The sequence below is a fragment of the Rhagoletis pomonella genome, unplaced genomic scaffold (genome assembly GCF_013731165.1).
Source record: "Rhagoletis pomonella isolate Grant_MI unplaced genomic scaffold, Rhpom_1.0 Rhpom_scaffold_00004, whole genome shotgun sequence".
Lineage (NCBI taxonomy): Eukaryota > Metazoa > Arthropoda > Insecta > Diptera > Tephritidae > Rhagoletis > Rhagoletis pomonella.
The window spans coordinates 34,952,314-34,974,725 of NW_023458558.1; the positions used below are offsets into that span (position 1 = coordinate 34,952,314).

The window sequence follows — 22,412 nt, forward strand, 5'->3', positions numbered from 1 at the left end:
AATAATATCTGCTGAACAAGCCGTTGAATTCGTTTAATTCAACGAATTCGATCGTGGGATGTTCTAACTGTTATGAGTAGATTGCTTTCCTAAGAATTTTTTTTATTGAAACTTTCAATTATAACAGTAACTGCTGGTTTGGTCTTACTTCTTAAACATGGAAAATGATGATTTTATATGAAATATTACATAATAAAACTTGGTTGCTAGATTATCAACACCTTAATAACACGGCTTATTTGTCAAGAATTATTTTCTTCAAAAAGGTATACCTAATTGGTAGGGCCGAGTAGGATATTCAGTTATTTAAGGATCTGCGAAAAGAAAAGCCGCACATATCCGCGACAAAAAGAGTGGTGTTTAAACCCCTTACCACTAGCATCTTAAAAAATATTTGCTTATTTTTAGAAGAATTAACAGTTTATTTGACAGCTGTCAATTCTCAAAGTTTTAATTTGACACAAAATTTGTAGTCACCTTGTCTAAAACCTAATCAGTAGCATTTTTGAAAAGATTGTCTTATTTTCAGAAAAATTCACAGTCCATTTGACAGTTACCAACTGTCGAGCTTTTAATTTGACATAAAAGTAGTGATTAGCATGTCAAAAAACGTCATCAGTGGCGTTTTAAAAAAGGTTTTCTTAATTTTAGAGAAATTGGCAAATGTTTTGACAGCTTTCAACTGTCAAACTAAAAATTTTATGGCATATTCAGATTTAACATTACAACAATACAGTTTTATTCTAATCGTAACGACCCCTTCTAATTTTACGCGTAAAACATGGCTTCTCCGACCACTGTGCGACGACGGAATAACTTTTTTTATCAATTAATCTCCATGGAATAGCGGGGAATAACTTTCCGACAGAGGAATACGTATTTATTCCAATCGTTTTTCAAAGAGAGGAATTGACATTCGGAGTGTCAAAATATTATAAAATGTTTTAACTATCTCTTTTTTTAGAATTTTTAAATTCATGATAAACTAAAAAATCTTGTCTAATGCAAAGTCAAGAACTCTTCCTACTTCAAATCAAATACCTTAATCAAAAAGGTAAATACACCACATTGTAGAGGAAGAAATTCTCTACATAAATGCAATGGAAAGTATTACGCCGCGACTTATCACTTTCGAGTAATCAAATAGTTAATTCAATGATTTCTTTTGTATGAAATATGAGCAACAAGTAATGTTACTCATACGCCATGTACAAGTATTCTAGCGTGTGGTCAAACGTATAGGAAGACGATAACAATTGATTACGCTATAGGGATAAGTCGTAGCGTAGTAATTTTCTCTGCAAATATGTAGATTATTTCTTCCTCTGCAATGTAGTATGCTTATAATTTGGATTAATGTACATATTTGATTTTACTTAGCCTGAGTTGAATTGGACAAAATGTGTTAGTATTTCATTAATTTAAAAAATCTAAAAAATAGAGTCCATTGCTATGCCATGGGCCTACCCCAATCAGAATCTCTTCTTTTTCTTTTTTATTGACGCCGTAACCGCCTAAGCAATTTTGGCCTGATATTTACAATGATTTTTAGACGAAAAATAAGAATAATATTATTTATTTTTTGAAAATTGGCGTAGCCACGCCCACTTATGATTACATGTGTTTATCTTGGTAACCGCTCCGCCAAATTCTCCCAAACTTGGCGCAGTTTTTGGCCTTGGAACAGCATACCAAATAGCTGAAAATTTTTAAAATCGGACAATAACCACGTCCACATCCCATATAACGGTAATTTAGGGAAATACGATATCTTCGATAAATCAGTTAATAATAAAGCTAATTCATTCAAAATTTATGCTTGCAATAATTCTTTACCAAGACATATGTACGTTTATGATAAAATTTTGGAAAATGGGCGTGGCACAGCCCACTTATGATCACATATATGTATCTCGGTAACCGTTCTACCAATTTGTACCACACTTATTGTTCTTGCCACATAAAAGCAAAACATTGAAAATCCTTCAAATCGGACTAAAATTACCCCTTTTCCCCCCTTTTCATATAACGGTAAATTTCCGAAATTTGGATATTTCGAAATTTAAGGACGCTAATTTACTCAATACTGATACTAACAACAATCTCTTGAAGAGAAGTAACATTATTTGGAATTTTGGAAAATGGGCGTAATACCGCCCTCATATGACTATAAAAGTTAATCTCATTATATCTAACTGAACATTCTATCAAAGAGTTTTAAAATAGCGGGAGTTGTCAGAAAGGTGAAAAACATATATTTAATACTTTTCACTTATACTTCTCACAAATACTTTATACTTTATACTTTTCACAAATACTTATATTTAATACTTATCCCGTGATTTCGCCCACAATTTGTTTTCAAGATGCCGATAATTTCACAACCCTCTGCGCCTCGAAAATCAAGTTTTGCATTCCCTGCGAGTCAATATACATATTCACGTTCTTGCAGGTTTTGCTTAATGATGTATACAATTTTTCTCGCAGTAAACTAAGCCATAACGAGAATTGTGAACTCAAAAAATACACTTCAAAAAAAATATTTGGCATATTTGGTGGAATTAATTATATGGAAAAATGGGAAATCCGATAGCGATGAAATTTAGTTTGTATTCTCTCTTTTATTAGAAAACCCTATATATAAATTATGGGGAGTATGGGATCACTGGGATGTTCGAAACTCACAAAAAATGTGCGCCCAGTCATTAAATGTGATGAATTTTTGTTTTCCGTTTTCCACTCTCAGAAAAAAAGATTATGCTTTAAAATTACATAACTGTAAATACTCCCTTTTCTCCCAATATTTTGTGAGACTTTTCCGTTGTTCGAAAAATTACTTTTGCGAAATTATGCAAAAAGAAGCTGAAAATCAAAAAATAAGAAAATCGAAAATTGCATATATTTGATTCAATTATATATTAGAAATCTATATAAAATTCTCTAAAACATGCGTCTAGTTTTAAGACGTGAGGGGCCGGTACTCACACTTTTTTTTACTAATAATCCTTAGTATCTACATTTCAAAGTAAATTTGTTGATTTAAAAAATAGGAAAATACGAAATAAATGACAAATACCTTCTCTTCAATATTCCATGACACTTAAATAATTGACTACAGTTGAAAAAGAAACACTTGATTTACTGGGTTAAACGGTTAAGGGCAACTAAACTGATTAGTCGTTACCGCGCCGGTTCCAGTATTTTTTGCTTGTGGAAATGTACCGTTCGTGGAGAGGGGGTGAGTAAAATATTTATATGAAATTTGGTATTTGTGACTTTTAGTTGTCCCTCTCTAAGCCCAAAATGGTTTTTTTACCAACTTTTACCATGACTTTTTTCTACCCGTCTCCATATAGCCAAAACACTGTGCGTCCCATGCAGCTTTTGCAGTCTCAGCTGTAGCGATATAACCAAAGTTGCATGGAGCTATCATTTACGTAATTGCATCTAATGATTTTTCACTTTCCGTAGCTCAATTTGATAGTTCATTTTCCACAATCTTAAAGCAGCCTTTAATCACGAAGTACGATTTCGCATGTTGTTCCCATATATCGAAGTTCTCACGACCGCGCAATTTTTCAAATGGAAACGAAACTAAATTTGACAACATTTCCGAACTTTTGAAAAAAAAAATATTTCTAACAAGATTATTTTTTATTTTATCCGAAAATTTCGAAACAAAAAATTTGCACGCGTTCACAGTTAATTAATTTAAGCCCATAACCTGTTATGCGGAGGTAATCAGCGCAGCTGAAATTAGAAGACGTGATGGCGGATAGTGTGCAATACTTGCACTAACTTTATTTGTATATGCAAAAAGAGAGCACATAAGAATGTTATACCATTGTCATCTTAGACATATGTACATATATATTTATATGTATAATACACTTTTTGACAAAATAATAGATTCACTTCAACAACGAAGGTACGCTCACAGCTTTCGATTGAAATTAACAGTCGTCAGAAATATTTGTTGTACTCAAATAGGCAGTATGATTGTGAGGAACATACAAACTATGTAAAAACAAAATAAAACAGTTAACATAAAGAAATAAGTAGATGACTATATAGTTTGCAATTATTTTTATTGAGTTTGGATTTCGCACTTACCAATTACGGAGCCAGCGAAGAAGCTAAATGTGAAATTGCAGTAAGAGGCTAATAACGCACCGATAACATTGCTTCCGAAAATGCTCCCAGCACGCCCAAGCAATGACCAAATGCAAACAGCTTTGCCACTGCGGAATAATGGTATTACTATTTGTTGCAATTTAAAAACCAGGGACGGAAAATAATCATTATTTTTTTCAATTTAACAAAAAAAAAATCAACAAATTGTAATCAGTGACCTTTTACTTGGAGTTTAATCAATAAGGATTAGAGATATTAATTTATATTTGAGTTTTATTGTTTCGCTCAAAGGAAATTATTATTACATGGTTTTTATTTTTTCAATTAAAAGTAATGATTTTTCAAAAAACTCTAAAGCTATACCAGCGTGATTTTCTTTTCAGGAGTAGCGACACCCTTATAAAACGAGTGTCTCAATTGGTTGGGTCTGTAGGACCATTTAAATTTTATAAATAATCATTATTTTTAAGTGGAAAAATCAAACATTATAATAATTATTATCGCTGAGCGGAATAATAAAAAACATAAAATAATAATTTTTTCTGATCGAAATAATAAAAGTCAACTAATAATTATTTTCGTTGAGCGAAAAAATAAAACCAATTAATAATTATTATTTTTAAGCGAAAATAAAATAGAAACCATCAATTAATTTACTAGTTCATAATGATTACCGTCCCTATTAATAACTCTTAGTCATTTGAATATTTAAATACCGCAAATGTGTAGGCACCAGATCGACCACTCCGCTGCCCAATAGCGATATGCAGATACCTGGCATAGTGACAAATAGAATGAAGCATATGACGATCGCCATTGGATTAACCAAAACTAGAATAAGAACGCCGAATATGGCACTCAAAAGTAAAGATCCAATAATTGTAGCTTTGCGTCCAAATATATTTATTACCGGGCCTAACAAAGCATAGCCCACCACAAAGCACAGCCCAAGTAAAATCGAATCAATATAAGTTTTGTTGCTGATGTGATCGCTGCAGGTCTATAAAAAAAGAACATTTGAGTAAAAAGTTTATAAAGTAAAAAGTTTATTTATAAATTGAAATAGAAATTCTAAAAAATACCCACGCAAAATACAAGAAATTAAAACCTAAATCAAATAATTTTTAAGCAAAACACAATACCGACTTCAATTCTCATATAAAAATATACAAACAGCGTGGCGACGAATAACTGTTACCCAGGGTTTTTTGAGAAATAAAAGAGCCCTTTATAGATTTTGCGAAAAAAGTATTTTATTGTTAATTTTCCACAGATTTTACTTTAGCTGTATTAATAAGTTTTTAAATTTTAATCCTTATTTAAATTTTCCAGCAGTGTAAACTTTGAAAGAAAAGATCATCTGGCACGCATTTGGATGTTGTCACACAAAGCGGAGGGACCTACAGTATTGCGCCGACTCCGAACGGCGATTGTATTTTTATGAGAAGCTGTTCATGGCAGAAGCTCGGAGGTTTGCCATTGCCTACCGAGGGACGACCGCTGTTAAGAAAAACCCTTTTTCTATATTTTTTTGCGATGTTGCTTTGACCAGGGCTTGAACCCAAGTGCTGATGAGTGAAAGCGCGCACTGCTTACCACTACACCACAGCGACCGGCACTTAAATGAGTTTACTCAAATCGTTATTTCGATACAACTTAGATGAGTGAACCGAAAGTATCGATACCTACTTATATCGATAATTTTTCTTCCTTTTGTATGCAACAAAGCGAAAGGGATTTTCCGGCGTTTATATGTGACATACCTTTTGCGTTATGCGCTTTTCGCGCAAAGTCTGAAAAGTCACGACGCATTGCGGCACATTTTATCAGGGACGGAAAATAGTAATTATTTTTTAAATTTTCACCAAAAAATCAACAGTTGTAATCGTCGTAGAACAATTTTAACTATACTCACGTATTTGTGTTCGTACGTTCTACTGTAATTTACAGTGATTTTTATTCTTCGAGTTGAATCAATAAAGATGCAAATAATAATTAATATTAGAGTTTTATTTCGCTCAAATCAAATTGTTATTACTTGATTTTTGTTTTTTTTTTCGATCAAAAATAATGATTATTTGATGATTTTTATTTTTTCGCTCAAAGATAATAATTACACAGGTCCACAAAAAAATCGATGCGGCGTTCCTTTGACCAAACCTAGTCTGTTGTATGTTTTTGGGGTCGCTGAACATGAATCTGAAGTTTTACGTGACAGAGAAATTCCGAGGTGTTGTTTGAGGTTAGGAAAAAATTTAGACGTGATGGAGCAAAACGGACTTCAGATTCATGTTAGGCGACCCCAAAAACATATAGCAGGCTAGGTTTGGTCAAAGAAATCTCTCATCGATTTTTTTTGTAGACCTGTGTTATTATTGAGTTTTACTTTTTCACTTTAAAAATAATGATCATTCAAAATATTCAAAAGCTATACCAGCGTAATTCCCGACGAATTCTTTTTAAAGGTAGCGAAACCTTAACAAAAGGGTTAAGCCCCAAAATTTTCAGGTCAAAATGTCAGAAGTTTGCGTCTGTATGGCCTTTTCAGTTTTATAAATAATCATTAATAATTTTTATTTCTGAGGGAGAAAATAAATAAATAAATAATCATAAAATAATCATTATTTGTGATCGAAAAACTAAAAATCAAATGATAATTATTTCCGTTGAGCGGAAAAATAAAACTCAATAATAATTATTATAAGCGAAAAAAATAAAAATCATGAAATAATGGGTTAATGCTGATTTAAATTATTTAACTCATAATGATTACCGTCCCTGCATTTTATATGACACAGCCAAAATAACTAAAAACACGACTTTGACGTAGAATACGTCTTACGTTTCGATATGGAGGCTATGCTCAAATGTTGTTGTTGTAATTCAGAACTCAGAATTGGTTGAAAATACCCTATCTCAGAAAACTTTCCAAAATAGGGCGTTTTCGAACTGGTGCCGAGATAAATCGATCTTCCACTCAGGTGTCGATTTATTCATTAGTTAACAAACACTAAGAAGAGAACGATGAAAAGGCAATATTTTTTGTAGAAACTAAATCGCCATTAGACAAAAAATTGATAAAAATACGTTCCCACGAAACTTTAGGGCTTTAAAGCAATGCTTGTACTTTGCTGTGTTATCACTAACTTTGTAAAAATATATCCATAAATACTTTAGATTTTGGCGGTGTAATTGCTTAAAGCAATTATTTTTCATAAAAACGAAGCAGTGGAAAGTTTTTCCATAGAAAAAAATTGGCCGACAAGATATGGCACTTTCGATTCGATACAGGACAGATCTGGATGATTTTCTCAGTAGACTTTGTATGATTATTTAGAAAATAGCTCACGAAATTTCTTGGTTTTAGGTGTCCAAATAAAGGAATTTTGAAGTAAAACCGCATTTATAGCAATCAGTTGAATGGGAGCTATAGGTTATAGTGACTCGATCTTTGTAACTTTCACTATAAGTATTCTGTTGATAATTAGTGAAACAAGTGCGAAAATTCACGTTCCTAGTTGCATAAATGGAGGAATTATAATAAAAGATCTCAATTGTATGGGAGCTATATGTTATATTGGTCCGATTTTTCCGGTTACGACAAATTTCATCCTGATAGAGACTGGAGTGCTTACAATACAAACAGACGGATAGACGGATATGCCTAAATCGGCTCAGCTCGACGTTCTGATCATATAAGTACCCATTTTAATGGGTATATCTCTTCTTATTCTGGTTCTTACAATCGACGCACCAAAGTTATAATACAATTTCATGCTCATCAAATGTATAAAAACATCATTAACACCATAACTTTTTTTAAAAAAGTTGTCTCAGTGTAGTAAAAAATTGAAACGACTAGCGTTTTTTATAGAACTCGACAAAAAATCGCTTAGACAGTTACAGCGCCACACAAGAAATAGGAGAACCTCTCCCATGAATTACGTGTTTTGATAATACATAGTCAACAATTTAACTAATGTCCACAAAGATTCAACACTTATAACTTCTTAATGAAAGCTGATATTTTTTTAACTACATAATTTAATTACATATGCAAATGCATATCGTGTAAAAACCCTGTAAGGATACAAAGACACGCACCTGCGTAGAATTGGCTAGCGCTTCATCATCCTGTATTGAAAGATCAATCAATTCGCAAATAGTCAGATGACTTCCATTTGTATTTGAGTTAGCTCTATTTTGGATCTCTGAAAACCAAAGAGACATGCCGGTGGAGCTTAAAAAGAAAAATTTGTAAATTAAATTAACATATTAGTAGTTTTATATAGGTACATTTTTACGTTGGCCAGATTTCTGTGGAGAAAATCGGGACGTTTCCCAAGCATCGAATGCGAACATCCCATTTTGTTTTTAAGAAAAACAAAGCAGTAACATATTTTAGGGAGACTCCTATTAAATTAATAAATAAAACACTGAAAATCGGCCTTTAATCGGTACAAATATGAAAAATCGGGGCACTTGCACTGCCCTGCAAAAGTTTGCACTCACTTGGAAAATTGTTTTGATTTTTATGGTCGCGTCGCTGCCAGAGAACAATTGTGGTAACCCGCAAACGTTCTTAACGCAGCAGAAAAAAATTATCAATTGATAAAAAATAACCCACTTGTAGTTAGCTTTCTTGCGGGATTTCTATAAAAATATATAACCCGTAGTTAGCTACAAAAAGCTAACTTGAAACTAGTTGACAAGTAATGCAGGAGTAATGACGGAGATTGTTTTCTTTAAACGCATTTCTATTTAAATATCCTGCACTTCGCAAATACTTTTTCGAATTGAGGACAAATAAAAGGAAGATCGAAATTTCATATTATCATTTTGAAATTATGTCTGACGGAGTTGGAATATGGGACCACCTACAGGAGAATATGTAAACAAATATGAAATTTTATAAAATAATTAAAAAAATATTTTGTTTGTCCTATTGATATTTTATGTCCAAGATTAGTTAGTTACAAGTTAGTTACATCAAATGCAGAGGTAGCCACCCTTGACTACACCTAATGCACAGGTAACCACCCTTGGCTATTTCGCGGCCATCGCCATAGAAATATAGTTAGCTTTCGTCAAAGAATATATACAGATAATAAGTGACTTTTAGCTCCTTCCTAATCAACTTAAAGTTAGCTTATAGCAAATATCCCTATTTGGAACAGTGCGAATGGTCACCGTGTACATATTGCATATTTCACATGCAATAAAATATCAAATTGTTTAAGTCTGCGCGCCAAATTTCGAGCGTAATTTGCTTTAACCCATCAAATTTGTTTTGTGGGCTGCGATTCCACCTTTTGGTAAAAAGTTCAATTACTGTACAATACTTTTAACTAGGGCTAGGAATCGAGGAATGGAAATAGTTAAGTTGTCTTTACTATTTAATCACGAAATTTCCTAAAGGGGAATTCAATCGTTAATGCATATTTTGAAAAAAAGTGCTATTTTTGCTTTATTTAACTTACAACCACTTAAATTTAGTGCGACATCTTTTGACAAAGAAATGACACATAATTTTTTCCCACAAATTCATCTGAACCCCTGTATTAAATTTCCAGTTTTCTGTTTACACCAGATTGTAACTCTCTGCTTGATTAGTAACTAATTTTACACATATTTAAATATGTATTGCATTTTTGAATGAATTGTTTTCGTTCTTTTCTCGTTAAAATACATGTATTATTTATTTTTGTTCCGGCAATAAAATATTATGATAATATTTTTAATTGCATTTTACTTTTTTAAAGCTCATATTTTTGAATTTTGAGCTCATATTTTCTGAGCCCTACTTATTACATACATAGTTATTGCCCCCCGCATGTCAGAAACATAAATGTGTAAAAATGAAATTTTTGGGAAACCAAGTTTGAAAGTTTTTTTATGAGACTTAACTCTGCATTCATGCAAATGACATTGTGAAATATGTGGTTTCCGTGTACGCGCGGTATTCTGGGTTTAGGTATAACATGAAACAACCAAAGGTTAATCAAGTCAACTCAATAACTCAAAATCGGTGAATTTGCACATTCAAGCTTCTAGCATAAGGGTGACGATGTGTATGTATGTAATTTTTTCCCCCAATAAGAGTAACGGTAATGTATACCTACTTGCGTGTAAATATGCAGATGGAACCAAAGAACAATTATTATTACCTGAAGAACATCCCGGCCGTAACAGTACAACATATCAAAAAATTTAGAGCGTATGGACGGCGGAACAACGGACGAGTTTCCAGCCAAATATTCTTAACGGTTTCATGCCTAAAAATATATTAAAAGATAAAAGTATATTGAGAGAGAGTCCCATTAAAAGTAGTAATTATATACTAGTGTCTTTATGTTTGGAGACATCTGAGTAGCTTCATGAAAAATCCAATATATCTTCTTAAACAATTTTCTGATTAGAAAACAAATGTATTAATTTTTGCAACCCTAGATTGATTGTTCAGTGTGTTTAAATTAATTTCTTTATGACACTATACAAATTTAATTTTTTTAAATATAACAATCTTTGTAATCCCGCAACTTTTTTAGTGATACAGTCTAATGTACATCCATCTTTTGTATTGATATTTTAAATAAAATTAAAAAAAAAACTACAGACGAATGATGTAACTTGTTTTAGGGTCAATCTGTCTCATTTAGGTGTATTTATTTTATGATATTAGGTACAATCAGAAGTTTCATTTATTCATCCCTGATGAGTGCAGCAATTGCTTCATTCGTATCACTCAGATTTCGCTGCTGAGAGATGATATCCGAGTGCATACTGTCGGCTTTTCTTTCTAATTTATTATTGTCTTCTCACAGTGCACTGATCATGCTACTCATACGAACGTTCTCATCACGGAGTGAGACAATGACACTGTATAGAGAGTGCAAAGTTATTCCTGTTGTTTGTTAGTATGTTCACTTTGATTTGGCGAGAGCCTTATGGTCTGATTATGCATACTTCGCATAACTTCGACAACTTCGCATAAACTTCAAACTGTAATTTCGTATGTACTTTGTATCTAATTTGTATGTATTCCATTACCCAGAAATTAGCAGAACTTTTAAAAACTTAGCGATCTGTTGAGTTTAGATTTTGCTTCACATTTTCTTAAGTAACATTTTTATTGCACTGGTACAAATGGTTGTGCGAAGTTATGCGAAGTATGCATAATCAGACCCTTACATCCAGAACAGCGGGTGGAGAAGGCGAACGAAATGACTTTCGTCGCGCAGAAGCGCAGACACCGCAATAATATTTCTTATTAGAGTTTTGCAAAAACTCCAGATCTGCAGGTTGAATACCAACGCAAGATGTATCGAAGAGTTCATTGGCACTGCACCTACTTTTTTGTATCATAAGACCAATCAACTTATTGCCCACACAAGCAAGGCAGAATTAAGTATAGCAGAATTATATATAGCCAGTATTGTAATTACGTGCACATACATGTATATTGGCCAGTTGCCGTTTAGCAGGCGGCTGTGGATCAACATCACTACTCTCTCTAATATCTTGGTCTGCTAAACGGCAACTGGCCAAATCATTAATTTAATTTATTTAATTTTTTTACTTAAAACTTTTCATAACTAACATTTCAAAATAATATTTTTTTCCATATTTTTATAATTTCTTTTTCAATGTTTCTTCAAAACCAACACTGAAAAAAATTGGTACATAAGAAATAAGAAGTAAATTAATATTAAGCTGGAAAACGCAAGTTTTGTATTATGATTGTTTTCTTTTCAAATGAAATTTATTGAAGAAACTGAGAAGCATATTATAGATCAAACAGAAAGCAAAAAAGACTTAGTTTTGTGGAAAATATGTTCAAAAAGCATGAAAAAAAAATTTCCAACATTTTGCTTCATAAGCACTACACAAATTTTCTAAATCAATTTTTTTTTAATTTTAATTGTTGCACAGGTCTCTAGCAATAACTTGGATTTAACAGATTGAAAAAATATCAATTAGTCGACGAGTTATAGCCAAAAAACCATTTAAACAATATGCTGAAAATCGGCATTTGACTGCAAAGTTCGAAGGTCGATTAAAAAAAAATTCGAACTAACATAAACAAACGCCGCGATACGGGTCTTCTAATTTAGCCTCTATTTTCACCCCTCACTCTCTGAATCGACCTAACTTTTGCTATCCTGAATTTGTTCCACAGTGTTATTTAGAGTCTCCTCATTGCAAAAAAAAATATAAGATTAATTAAAATTAGGTTTGTTCCACAAGCTGCTTGTAGAAAAACTCGACCAAAGTGCAAAATGTCAGCGTATATCAAATAAACTCTAAAACCTACTTGAGGAACGCGTGTGTGTAACTCGAAGTGCCTTCAAGTAGCTTGTGGAACAAACCTATTACATATGTCTTACTGGAATCACCGATTTCAATACATTCCTATATAATTTATTCTACTACCCTGTCCTACCACCCTGTCTAGGTTTGTTCTCACTAGGCAAATACATACATACATTGCGCGTCGATTTTGGTAGACGCGATTAATGTCATATATTTATTTTAAAAACTACTTACTTTTTATTAAAATAAGTTAAATAATTAATTTAGCGTGCAAAAAACGATTTTCCTTTTATTTCGTTTATCCTTTAATTTTACGAGCCTTACGAAATTAACTATTTGATATTTAAAACAAATATATTTTTTTGAAAGTTCATCCAAACACAAGCTTTTTGATCTATAGCAAAATGTAAAATTTTTTACAAAGTTTTTCTTTTATTTAATTCGTTTTAAATCTCGTTATTATTTAAAAGTTGGTAAAAATCCTGTCAGGTAGCAAAGAGAAAGTTTTAGACTTAACGTCAATGTAGGATATGAGTCGATATATGTATAAAATAGAACGTACGTGGCATCTATTTATTGGCTTGGGGTCTACTGAACACCGTGTAACTATTACACTATTTTTTGGAGGTGTGACCATTACGGATTAATGCAGCTTTTGCAATCAAAGTCAAAATTTTAATGTTAAAATTTGTTCGAAGTACAATAATATATATTTCGGATAAAGAACTGATCCTGAGGGCACCATGTCTAGTTAACATCAACGGCCGGTTGTTCAATGTCTAGTTAACGGAGGTAGAATCTCTGGTTAATTGCAACGACAGCTTTATCGATCAGATGTTATATGCATACGGTGACCATTCGTACCGATTTTGGCGGGACAGTACCGATTTTGAGAAAATTGTCCCGCTGAATATTTTTTTAAAGTCGGGACGTATAAGTGTCCCGATTTTTCATATTTGTACCGATTAAGTCCCGAGTTTCAGTGTTTTCTTTATTAATTTAATAAGAGTTTTCCTGTACTCTGGTCCAAAACCAATTTTTCGTAAAAACTTTTTTTTTTTGTTATCACAAAGGACTTATTTTCTATGATCTTTGGTTACTTTTTATTCTGTCAAACTGGTACTCTTGCAGTCTATCATTCTGCTCTTAATTTTTTTATGGGTTTTCAACCGACTTCAAACAGGAAGTTATCAATTTGTCGGAATAATTTTGTGATGTATGTTAATGCATAATTTTGGACCACATTAACAGATTTCTATAAGGAAATGTATACCTCAGAGGTGGTCCCATTATTAATTTAGTTTAGGTCCGTTCATTGGATCGGTAAAAAATTAACGGTACTTTTAAATTTCTATATGAGAATTGAAGTCGGTTTTGTTTTTTGCTTAAAAATTACTTGTAAAATTATTTGTATTTTTTTTTGTTTTTTTTTAATGAAACAATTCTAACTTGAATTTAGTGAAATCATAAAAAATAATACTAATTCCCCCTAAAAAATCATGGATATGATAAATACATATATTAAGGAAACATTTTAACATTCTTTGGCGATTATTTAAGGCTTAATACTTTTTTATGAATGCATAGCTCGTTATCTAACAAAGACCATATAAGTCAAATTTTCAAAATTTGTACAAAAATTAGCAAAATTCGACAAAGTTGCATCAAAATTTTGAGGTCTTTAAATAGATTTCTAAGACACATTCTGAGTATGCAATTTTGTAGCCCATTCAATTCAAAGTGAAAATTTGAAATAGCTAGGATTTAACGTTAATTTTTGGTATTTTTTTTTTTGCGGAAGGTGTTGGAACTAGGGCTGTGCGATTAATTGATTACTCAAAATTTTAATTAATCATAAAGTAACTAACTCAATTATTCGATTATTTGGAAATTATGATTACTCAAAATTTCAGTTACTCGAGTACGCAAAATTTTTGATTAACCAAAAAAAACAAATATTTGAGTAAGTTGCTTTATGATTAATCAACATTTCGAGTAAAATGAGTAATCAACATTTCAACTCTTTACATATGTATAAAGTAGTTAAAGTTCCTTGATACTTTGAAACCAACGTTTCTGTTTTCAAAAATTAAAACGAAAAATTTTTTTCATATACAGAATGTAGAAAAGAAAATAAGCATTTTCCAAAGCAAACTCGTTTAACGAGCAAAATTATTTTTTTTCAGTAATCATATTTCAAGTAACTCGATTAATCATCGTTTTGAGTAATCAAAATCTTGATTACTCGAGTAATTGATTAACCATCTTGCTCGAGTAATCGAATAATCGCACAGCCCTAGTTGGAACATATTTTTCGTATGGAAGAATACGCGGGAACAAAAAATTGCCAAAAATCAACGGTAAGTCCAAGCTACTTCAAACTTGCACTGTATTAGACTAAAATTTAATGGGCTCAAGACAATCCTAGAAAAGCGATAAAAATTTTTAAAATTTTGATCAACATTTGTTAGCATTCGTTCAATTTTTATAAATGTTTTACAATGTTTGAAATTTAGACTTCCATTTTTTTTTTAGATAGTAAGTTATGTTTTTATAAAAAAGTAATTAACATTTTTCAAACAAAGAAAAGTAGCCAAAACTTCTAAAATGTCTCTTCTCTATTTACATTCTCTCCACCATATATATTGTGTGTATACATTTTTGTGCTAATTATTAAAATTTTTCTCTAAAAAAAAGAAGTTATGTCGTTTTATTCTAAGAACAAAATTGTAGGTTCGGATTCGAGGCTTTATAAATGTCCCGATTTATGGCCACAGAGATCTGGTCACCGTATACATATGTATATGCGTGATGTCGAAATCGTCGATAATGATGTTTAACTGGGAGGTAGTGATAACCAGAACAACCGTCCCTAACTGGAGGTTAAACCTCCACTGCTTCAAATAAGGGTCACCCCAATAATCCAAATCGTGCTTATTTCATTCTAAGGCAAAACTCGTTGAGTACTTAAATACAAACTTTTCCAACAAAGTGTTGGCCATTCAACCTAATAAAGGTTCTGTCGCCTTAAAATGTATACCCTAGAAAAATTTGTTAAATTTTTTTCCTTTTACTGAAATAGAGAACTGCATTATGAAAATTTTTCTTAACTTTTGACTTTCATTTGCCTTGTATGCCCCTAAATTGCAATGATCCTTAAAAGAGAAAATGTTTGATACAACTGCATTGAATTATCCTTTAAATAATGCAAAGAGCATTCACATTCTTAGAAATATTTATAAAAATTTTGGTTTTGATTGCAAAAACCACAATAACTTTGTTTAGGTCAAAAGAGTGTATCAAAAAAATGTTAATTATTTTATTCTGCACCAAATTATCGAAGCATTTTTTCCTATGACAATTACTTCGAAAGATACAACCAAATAATTTAATCTTTTTTAGTCCGTTTTTGGCTTCAGGCCCTCGGGGCCTGACATTTTTCCATTAGAGTTGTTCTTTTTTTTCTAATAATAATAATACAATATGCATGGTAATTTACAAGGTTTTACTTTTTTGGCGAATTGTAATTTTGTTTAGATCCGCTCATTGGATCATGAAAAAGAGGTACTCTTAAATTTGTTTATGAATATAATTACTGGTTAAGGATTATTAAGAGCATTTTGTCATTTTTTAAGGTAATTTTTTGTTCGCTTTAGTTCACCAAAATCCAAGCCTCGGTAATTATGAAGCGCGTCATTTATTCTTAACAGGCAGGAGGTGAAAGTGAAATAAAAGGAAGAAACGCAAAATTCAAGATCAGCTATGAAATTGTAAAGCTTTTAAATGGTTTCTCGTGACTTATTTGTATTTATACATATTAATAATAAATTTTTTTTTTGATTCTTACCACGACTTGCTTGTTAAAAACACTCTATCGGTTTCAAATTCGGTTTCGGCCTTCAATTTTTCTACACCAATTTGTTTTAAATCTTTACCGGTATTGCGTTTACATATCCAATTAACAGCTGATAGAGCTTCATCATGTTTACCCAAAGATAACAGGACTTTGGGGCTATCTGGCAGTAGCAGTAAAAATCCAATGGCCAAAAATCCCGGTAACAGATTAAAGAGCGTCAATAGACGCCATGGACGAAAAGCGAAACTATCGCTTATCGGTAGGGACCAATCCATCAAAAGCACCGGCCAAGCGATTGCTGTGAATATAAAAGGAAAACACTTTTCTTACAACTGTACGTGTAAATATAAATGTTGTAATTAAATTTCTTAATAATTCCAAAACGTACCCGGTACATAAGCCATCCCTAAGCCAATAAATAAGCTGGCATAGTTAAGGGCTATAGCACAATGGCGTACTGTGAAGAACTCTCCTAAATATGCAAACGTTATGGTGGAGGGGCCTGCATAACTTTTAAATACAACATACATAAATATGTACATATTTACTAAAGATGCTTGATTGGAAAATTAAAAACAGTCAATTTATAATAACAGCATCATTACTTACAAAACGCCTACAACAAAACGCATAAACACATAAGCCCAATAATTCGGTATAAAAATGGATACAACGGAGATGAGACTTGCCGCAGAGGTAGAATAAAGCAATATGGTCCGTCTTCCCACCGTATCGCTGAGGTATCCAAAAACGTATGAAAATATTACGATGCCTGCAAAAAATTAAATATATACATGGACCTTTTTTTACGCAGATATAATAAATATAAATTGTATATAAAGGCCAATAAAGTCAGATATTCAGTTATCTTTTGTATCATATGTTATTTGGAAACAAATTCAAAATTTTTACCGAAAATCCTTTTACTCTAAGCTACATATATTTTTTGTCCAATAAAGAGAAAAGATTTGCAACATGGATCCTAAGTTTGAGCAAATTTATTCTGAACTGAAATTGGAGGCATGAACCTGGGGGGAACTTTATTTTCATAAACAGTGTCGTTGTGATGGTTAGATGGTGTGATTCTCCATCCGGTCCAGCCATTTCAAGCTGATTCAGTAAATTCAGATCATTACAAGTGTTTTGTTCGTTACACATTTATCATATAAAATTACGGATCTAACCCATTAGACATTCCATAAATATCATAAGTAACAGTAAATACTTAAATTAGAAAAAGAAAAATATTTTTTAAACAAGCTTTCTAAATATGAGCCAAATCGGACTACAAATACAAGGTAAACTAATTCACAACATAGATGCAGATTTGCAAAAATTATCAACACTCGCACCACCTACCGGCTAATTTGTTTGTGGATTTATTTCCCGACACTTAAAAAAACAATAGACGCTTTTAAAAAATATGAACCAAACCGGATTAAAAAACGGGATTTTCAAATATCTCGACTACTGCGCCACCCAGCGGGTTAATTTATCGCTCACTAAATTGTCATCGGGTTCTGGGCTACGTTTTAAGTTTAAGTTCTAGCTCCTCGGGAAGTTAGTCAAAAATCGACATAGCAACTTAAATAAAATATTATACAAAAACACGAATGGTTAATATTAGGGATGTTAATTTTTCAGCTTCTTCCGATCCCGGGGTGTCGTTATCACAATTTCAACAACTTAAATCGAAAAAATTGCGTCTATATTGTTTGAGAAGCTCTCCTACCATAAAATAAATAATAAATAAATGGGTTTGAAACCTACTTTTTAATTAAAGTGGCGTTTTTATTTTTTCTCTCTGACGTGAGGATTTATTTTAAAGGACTTTTGTAATTTCAAACATATCGTCGTTTAAAGTACATAACCGCGTATCAACAAAATGCAAAACCGCGTATCAAGAAAATGCAAAACCACGTATGTGAGGTTGAATAAATTATTTTTTAGAGAGTAAAAACACTCATATTTCACAATGGTTCTCTTTTTTATAAAGAAATCGCATTTCTGGCTAGTATATTTCAGGAAGAATGGATAAGGATTGAGCCAAGAGCTTGTGTGAGCAAATTCAATTTTTGGCAGCCAATGTCAGTTACGCGGTTTTGCAGAATGACGATACGCGGTTTTGTACTCTAAACGACGATATGATCAATTCCAAAAATTATTTAAAAATTCAGTGCAATGTAGAATAAAATTATGGGTACCAAATACAAGAGAAAATCTCTTTAGAATTAAAAAACATAAAAATTTTTTGGATTCACAAGAACGAATAGGTAAAGCGGTTAAAGTTAGAAGGACGAAATTTGAGGACGTTATCGAGTTTATATCAGTCCTTAACATTTAATTTTTTTAAAAACAAATATTGCGAAATTTCAAGGATAAAATTTTAAAAGGACATTTTCAATACTTACCAGTCCTTCTGCATCAAAAACTTGAATCTATTTAAATTCGACAGAATTTCATCTTTAATTCGATACCCATACTTCTTGTCTAAGCACATTTCACTGAATTTTTTAAATGATTTTTGAATTGCTGATGTCAGAGTGAAAAACTATACATATTTGGCCCATGGTTTCACGAATATATTGATTTTTGTGTGTAAATTTACTATCGCACGGTTTTATATGTATAATGAGCTAGACATTTATAAAAAAATATTAGTTATTAAATTTAAAAAAATATATATATAGCCAATAGTGATCAAGAAAAGGAGTTTCTATTATTGCCATCATTGCAAATTACAAATCCCGAAAAACCCCGAATTATTTGCCAAGCGTTCCGGGATATTCGAAACCTTAAAAAGGCCGGGATGCCGGGATTAGCATTCCTAATACATACATATGTACATGTGGCACCCTACAGTACTCCTATTATCTAATTTCTTGCAACGTTATAACTTAGTGTACTAGGCTTAACTGGCTTATTCCTTTCTGAGAAGTGAAGCGCTTAATTTGTATGAGGTATGAGCGAAATATTCTTCTTTGGAAGTAAGCGCACCGATTAGTGCATATTTTTTATAGGTGTAGATACTTCTTTTTTAATTTTTGCAAGTTCTTAATGAAAATTTTGAATTTAAAATATCTAAAAATTCTCGATTGAGAAGAGTCTTATTAGCAACAACACAAAAACCTGTACTTTACCTAAAACAACACAATTCATTACAATAAACTGCTTAATTTTGCGAGTTTGAAATTTTGCAATTTATTCAAAAAGCCTTAAAAATAAGCTCACATTTTCCGATTGAAGGGGTATTATTATTATTTGAGGGTATACTAGCGCTGCGGTCTACTGCATATAGTGGCTCCAATACGTGTTAATTTTTTTAAATATTCATGATGTTTTTCAAGTTAAATTTTTTTGTTTCTTTTCTACACAAATATTGTTCAAGCTTTAACCAAAACTATACAAATCACAATTTCCAACTTTATAAACAATTTAAGATTATTCAACAAATTTTCATCAAAATTTCAACTTTTTAATTTGAATCTTTGGAACATTTATGGGGAATGAAGTTTTATAGCGCATACCATTTTGTGTAAGTTTCAGACGGCTAAAAAATCCCGTTGATTTTTGAGAACTTTTTTTTTGTGACGGATTTTTGCGCTTTTTTCCATATAAACAGTAATTTTTTATGAAATAAAATGCAAATGTTCGCAACAAAATTTTAAAAAATCAACGCCAGTTTATGTAAATTGCACTTGTTATATAAAACAAAAACGCAAAAGCTATCTCAAAAAAAACGTTCTTGAAAGTCAACAGGGTTTTTCAGCCGGTAGAGACTTGCACTTCATTACACTAAAATTGTATGGGCTATAAAATAGAGGTGGAGAAAGATCGATGTTTTCGATGTTTTGAAACAACATGTAACATCGATTGTTCTGATAAAAACTAGGGTGGTAAAAGTCGAAACTAAGTTGATACTTAAGGTTAGTTGTAGCTTTTCTGACATAAAACCCACTAAAAATTATGTCAAAAAGCCGCAACTAGCTTTAGGTATGAATTTAATGAATGACTATGAATACGACCCAATAGGTTTTTAATATATATTTTTACAAATGAAATAAGTCAAACCGATTTTTTGTGGAGCTATTTCCTTTCATAAAGTATTGTACATTCCAAATACGAGCCAATATTGGACCAAAAATATGGGGTTTTCAGATATCTGGACACCTGAGTCATCTAGCGGAAGTTGGGTTTAACATAAACCTCTTCGAAAGTATTTAGATTTTTGCTTGAACATGTTATAAACTAGAAATTAATATAATTTCATAGGTTCATACTTTTTGGGTATCTCCTTTAAATCGTCGTTCTTTACATTTACAGAAGTGTACAAAGGAAACATCGATAGTCGCAATCAACCATCGATGATTAACAAAAGCGCAAGAACATCGATGCATCGACAGTGCCATCGATGTTTTCTCCACCTCTACTGTAAAACAGCATACCCAAAAATGTTATAAAGATTCAGATTAAAAAGTTTAAAATTTGTTGAATTTTCCCAAATTGTTTATAAAGTTTTAAACTGTGATTTATGGGGTTTTGATTAAAGCTTGGATGGTATTTTAACAGAAAAATAGCAAAAAAATTTGCTTGTAACACATTACGAATATTAAAAAAAAAATCAACGCGTGGTCATTTGTTTCAGCCGCTATATATATGTATGTAGATCTATGTACGGTGCTAACCCAATATATGTTCACTCCAACCTTAGGCTATTTGTGAAATTAAACACTATAGAGATAAGAAGCTTTGGTCTATGATACGTGGGCAGTCGGCTAATAATCATCCAGCCCACAGAATTTGCAAATATGCTATATATCTTAATTTCTGTAGGCTTGACTATTTTTTGCCCCTCGCCACTCGGCGGCAATCTGCAAAACACCCTTTTGACGGACCAGAAAAGGCTGTGGGCCATATAGGCCCCAAAGCAGTCCGAGTGTTGCAAGAATGCTTGTTTATTTCAGAATTTTACTTTGTTATATCTTCCTCATTCTCGGAAGACATTGTGTTCACTGTTTTGCTTAAACCTTTTTAATATGAATACACATAATATTTACTGTTATTTAGTCCCTCGCATTATTTCAGTAAATATTTCACACGGCTTTTTATCTAGGTTTTTTTTTTGCCAAATCATTGTGTGTGTGTTTTTTTTTAGTATCAAAGTTTCTTATTTAGAGCTATCTAACTTCATTTTACAGCACTTTAAAACACGAGTTTTTATCGTACAAAATAAAGGACAGCTCTTCACATACCCGCAAAACTAGACGCATTCATTATGGCCTTATCAATCGCAGATGTAGCAAAATCGCATTGTGAAGCGATCGTTATGATGCTCATGCCGACTGTTTCGTCAATAACCACCATCAAAAGCAAGCCGCACACCAGCAGTATTATCCATTGCGCACAACCGAAACCTTGCAGATTGAAAATGAAATTATACACACACATGTTCAAAATAAAGGACACGCTTAACCACCCGCCCCCATGCACACCTATCATATCGAGCACAGCTTCATAGTCATGTTGCTGCAGTTGTGTATCCTGTGGCCCACTAGTGGCTGGGCACCTTGTAATTTGCTGTGTGCTTGAAGCATTTTCCTCGCTTGTCGTTAAGTTTCCCCCTATATTCAACACAGTAGGTAATTTTGATTCACAAGGACCTTCGGCGTTCGTCGCCATTATTAAGTTAGCTTTGACTTTTACTGGCGTAGGTATTTGTAAAAGAAATTGTTTAGTGAATATCACTTTGTATTAGAATGCAACTAGCATACACTTAATTAGATGCAACACATAGTTTATAGCAGAATCACTTGATTTGTAACGGTTATCGTTTCCGCAGCCACATACTGCCAATTTGTAACTGAACTAATAGCAGTGAATTCTACCGGTCTTATCAAATGGTGCCCCCGCTTTGTATACTCGTATACATACTTATGTACGTCGCCGCACAAGTGTTTCAAGATGTACATACTAATGTATATATGTACTATGTAGTTTCACTCTAAAAAGATATGTAACTATTTATAACGGCGCGAACTTTTACAAATTCTTTGTTACTCAATTCAGAATCAGGCATTCGTTCAGAATGAGCAAAAAGGATGGTTGTTAG

General features: G+C 32.3%; 1 protein-coding gene across 1 annotated transcript; it reads right to left on the minus strand.

Moving 5' to 3' along the window:
• Nucleotides 1–3,982: 3,982 nt before the first annotated feature.
• LOC118738208 (synaptic vesicle glycoprotein 2B-like) lies at nt 3,983–22,059 on the minus strand. Its single transcript, XM_036469131.1, has 9 exons — nt 21,796–22,059; nt 21,556–21,717; nt 16,913–17,075; nt 16,692–16,813; nt 16,295–16,601; nt 8,239–8,374; nt 4,851–5,134; nt 4,114–4,241; nt 3,983–4,017 (listed from the first exon to the last, which is right to left on the minus strand). Exons 1-9 carry the CDS (start codon nt 21,980–21,982, stop codon nt 3,983–3,985), a joined length of 1,524 nt encoding a protein of 507 aa, XP_036325024.1. The 5' UTR covers nt 21,983–22,059.
• Nucleotides 22,060–22,412: the final 353 nt, after the last annotated feature.

Coding starts and splice junctions, on each gene's coding strand:
- LOC118738208 (XM_036469131.1), bottom strand. CDS start 21,982: ATGGCGACGAACGCCGAAGGTCCTTGTGAATCAAAATTACCTACTGTG. Junction 17,076..21,555: donor GAATGCGTCTAGTTTTGCGG/GTATGTGAAGAG, acceptor AATTTTTTGCAG/GCATCGTAATATTTTCATAC. Junction 4,242..4,850: donor CTGGTGCCTACACATTTGCG/GTATTTAAATAT, acceptor ATTATTCCGCAG/TGGCAAAGCTGTTTGCATTT.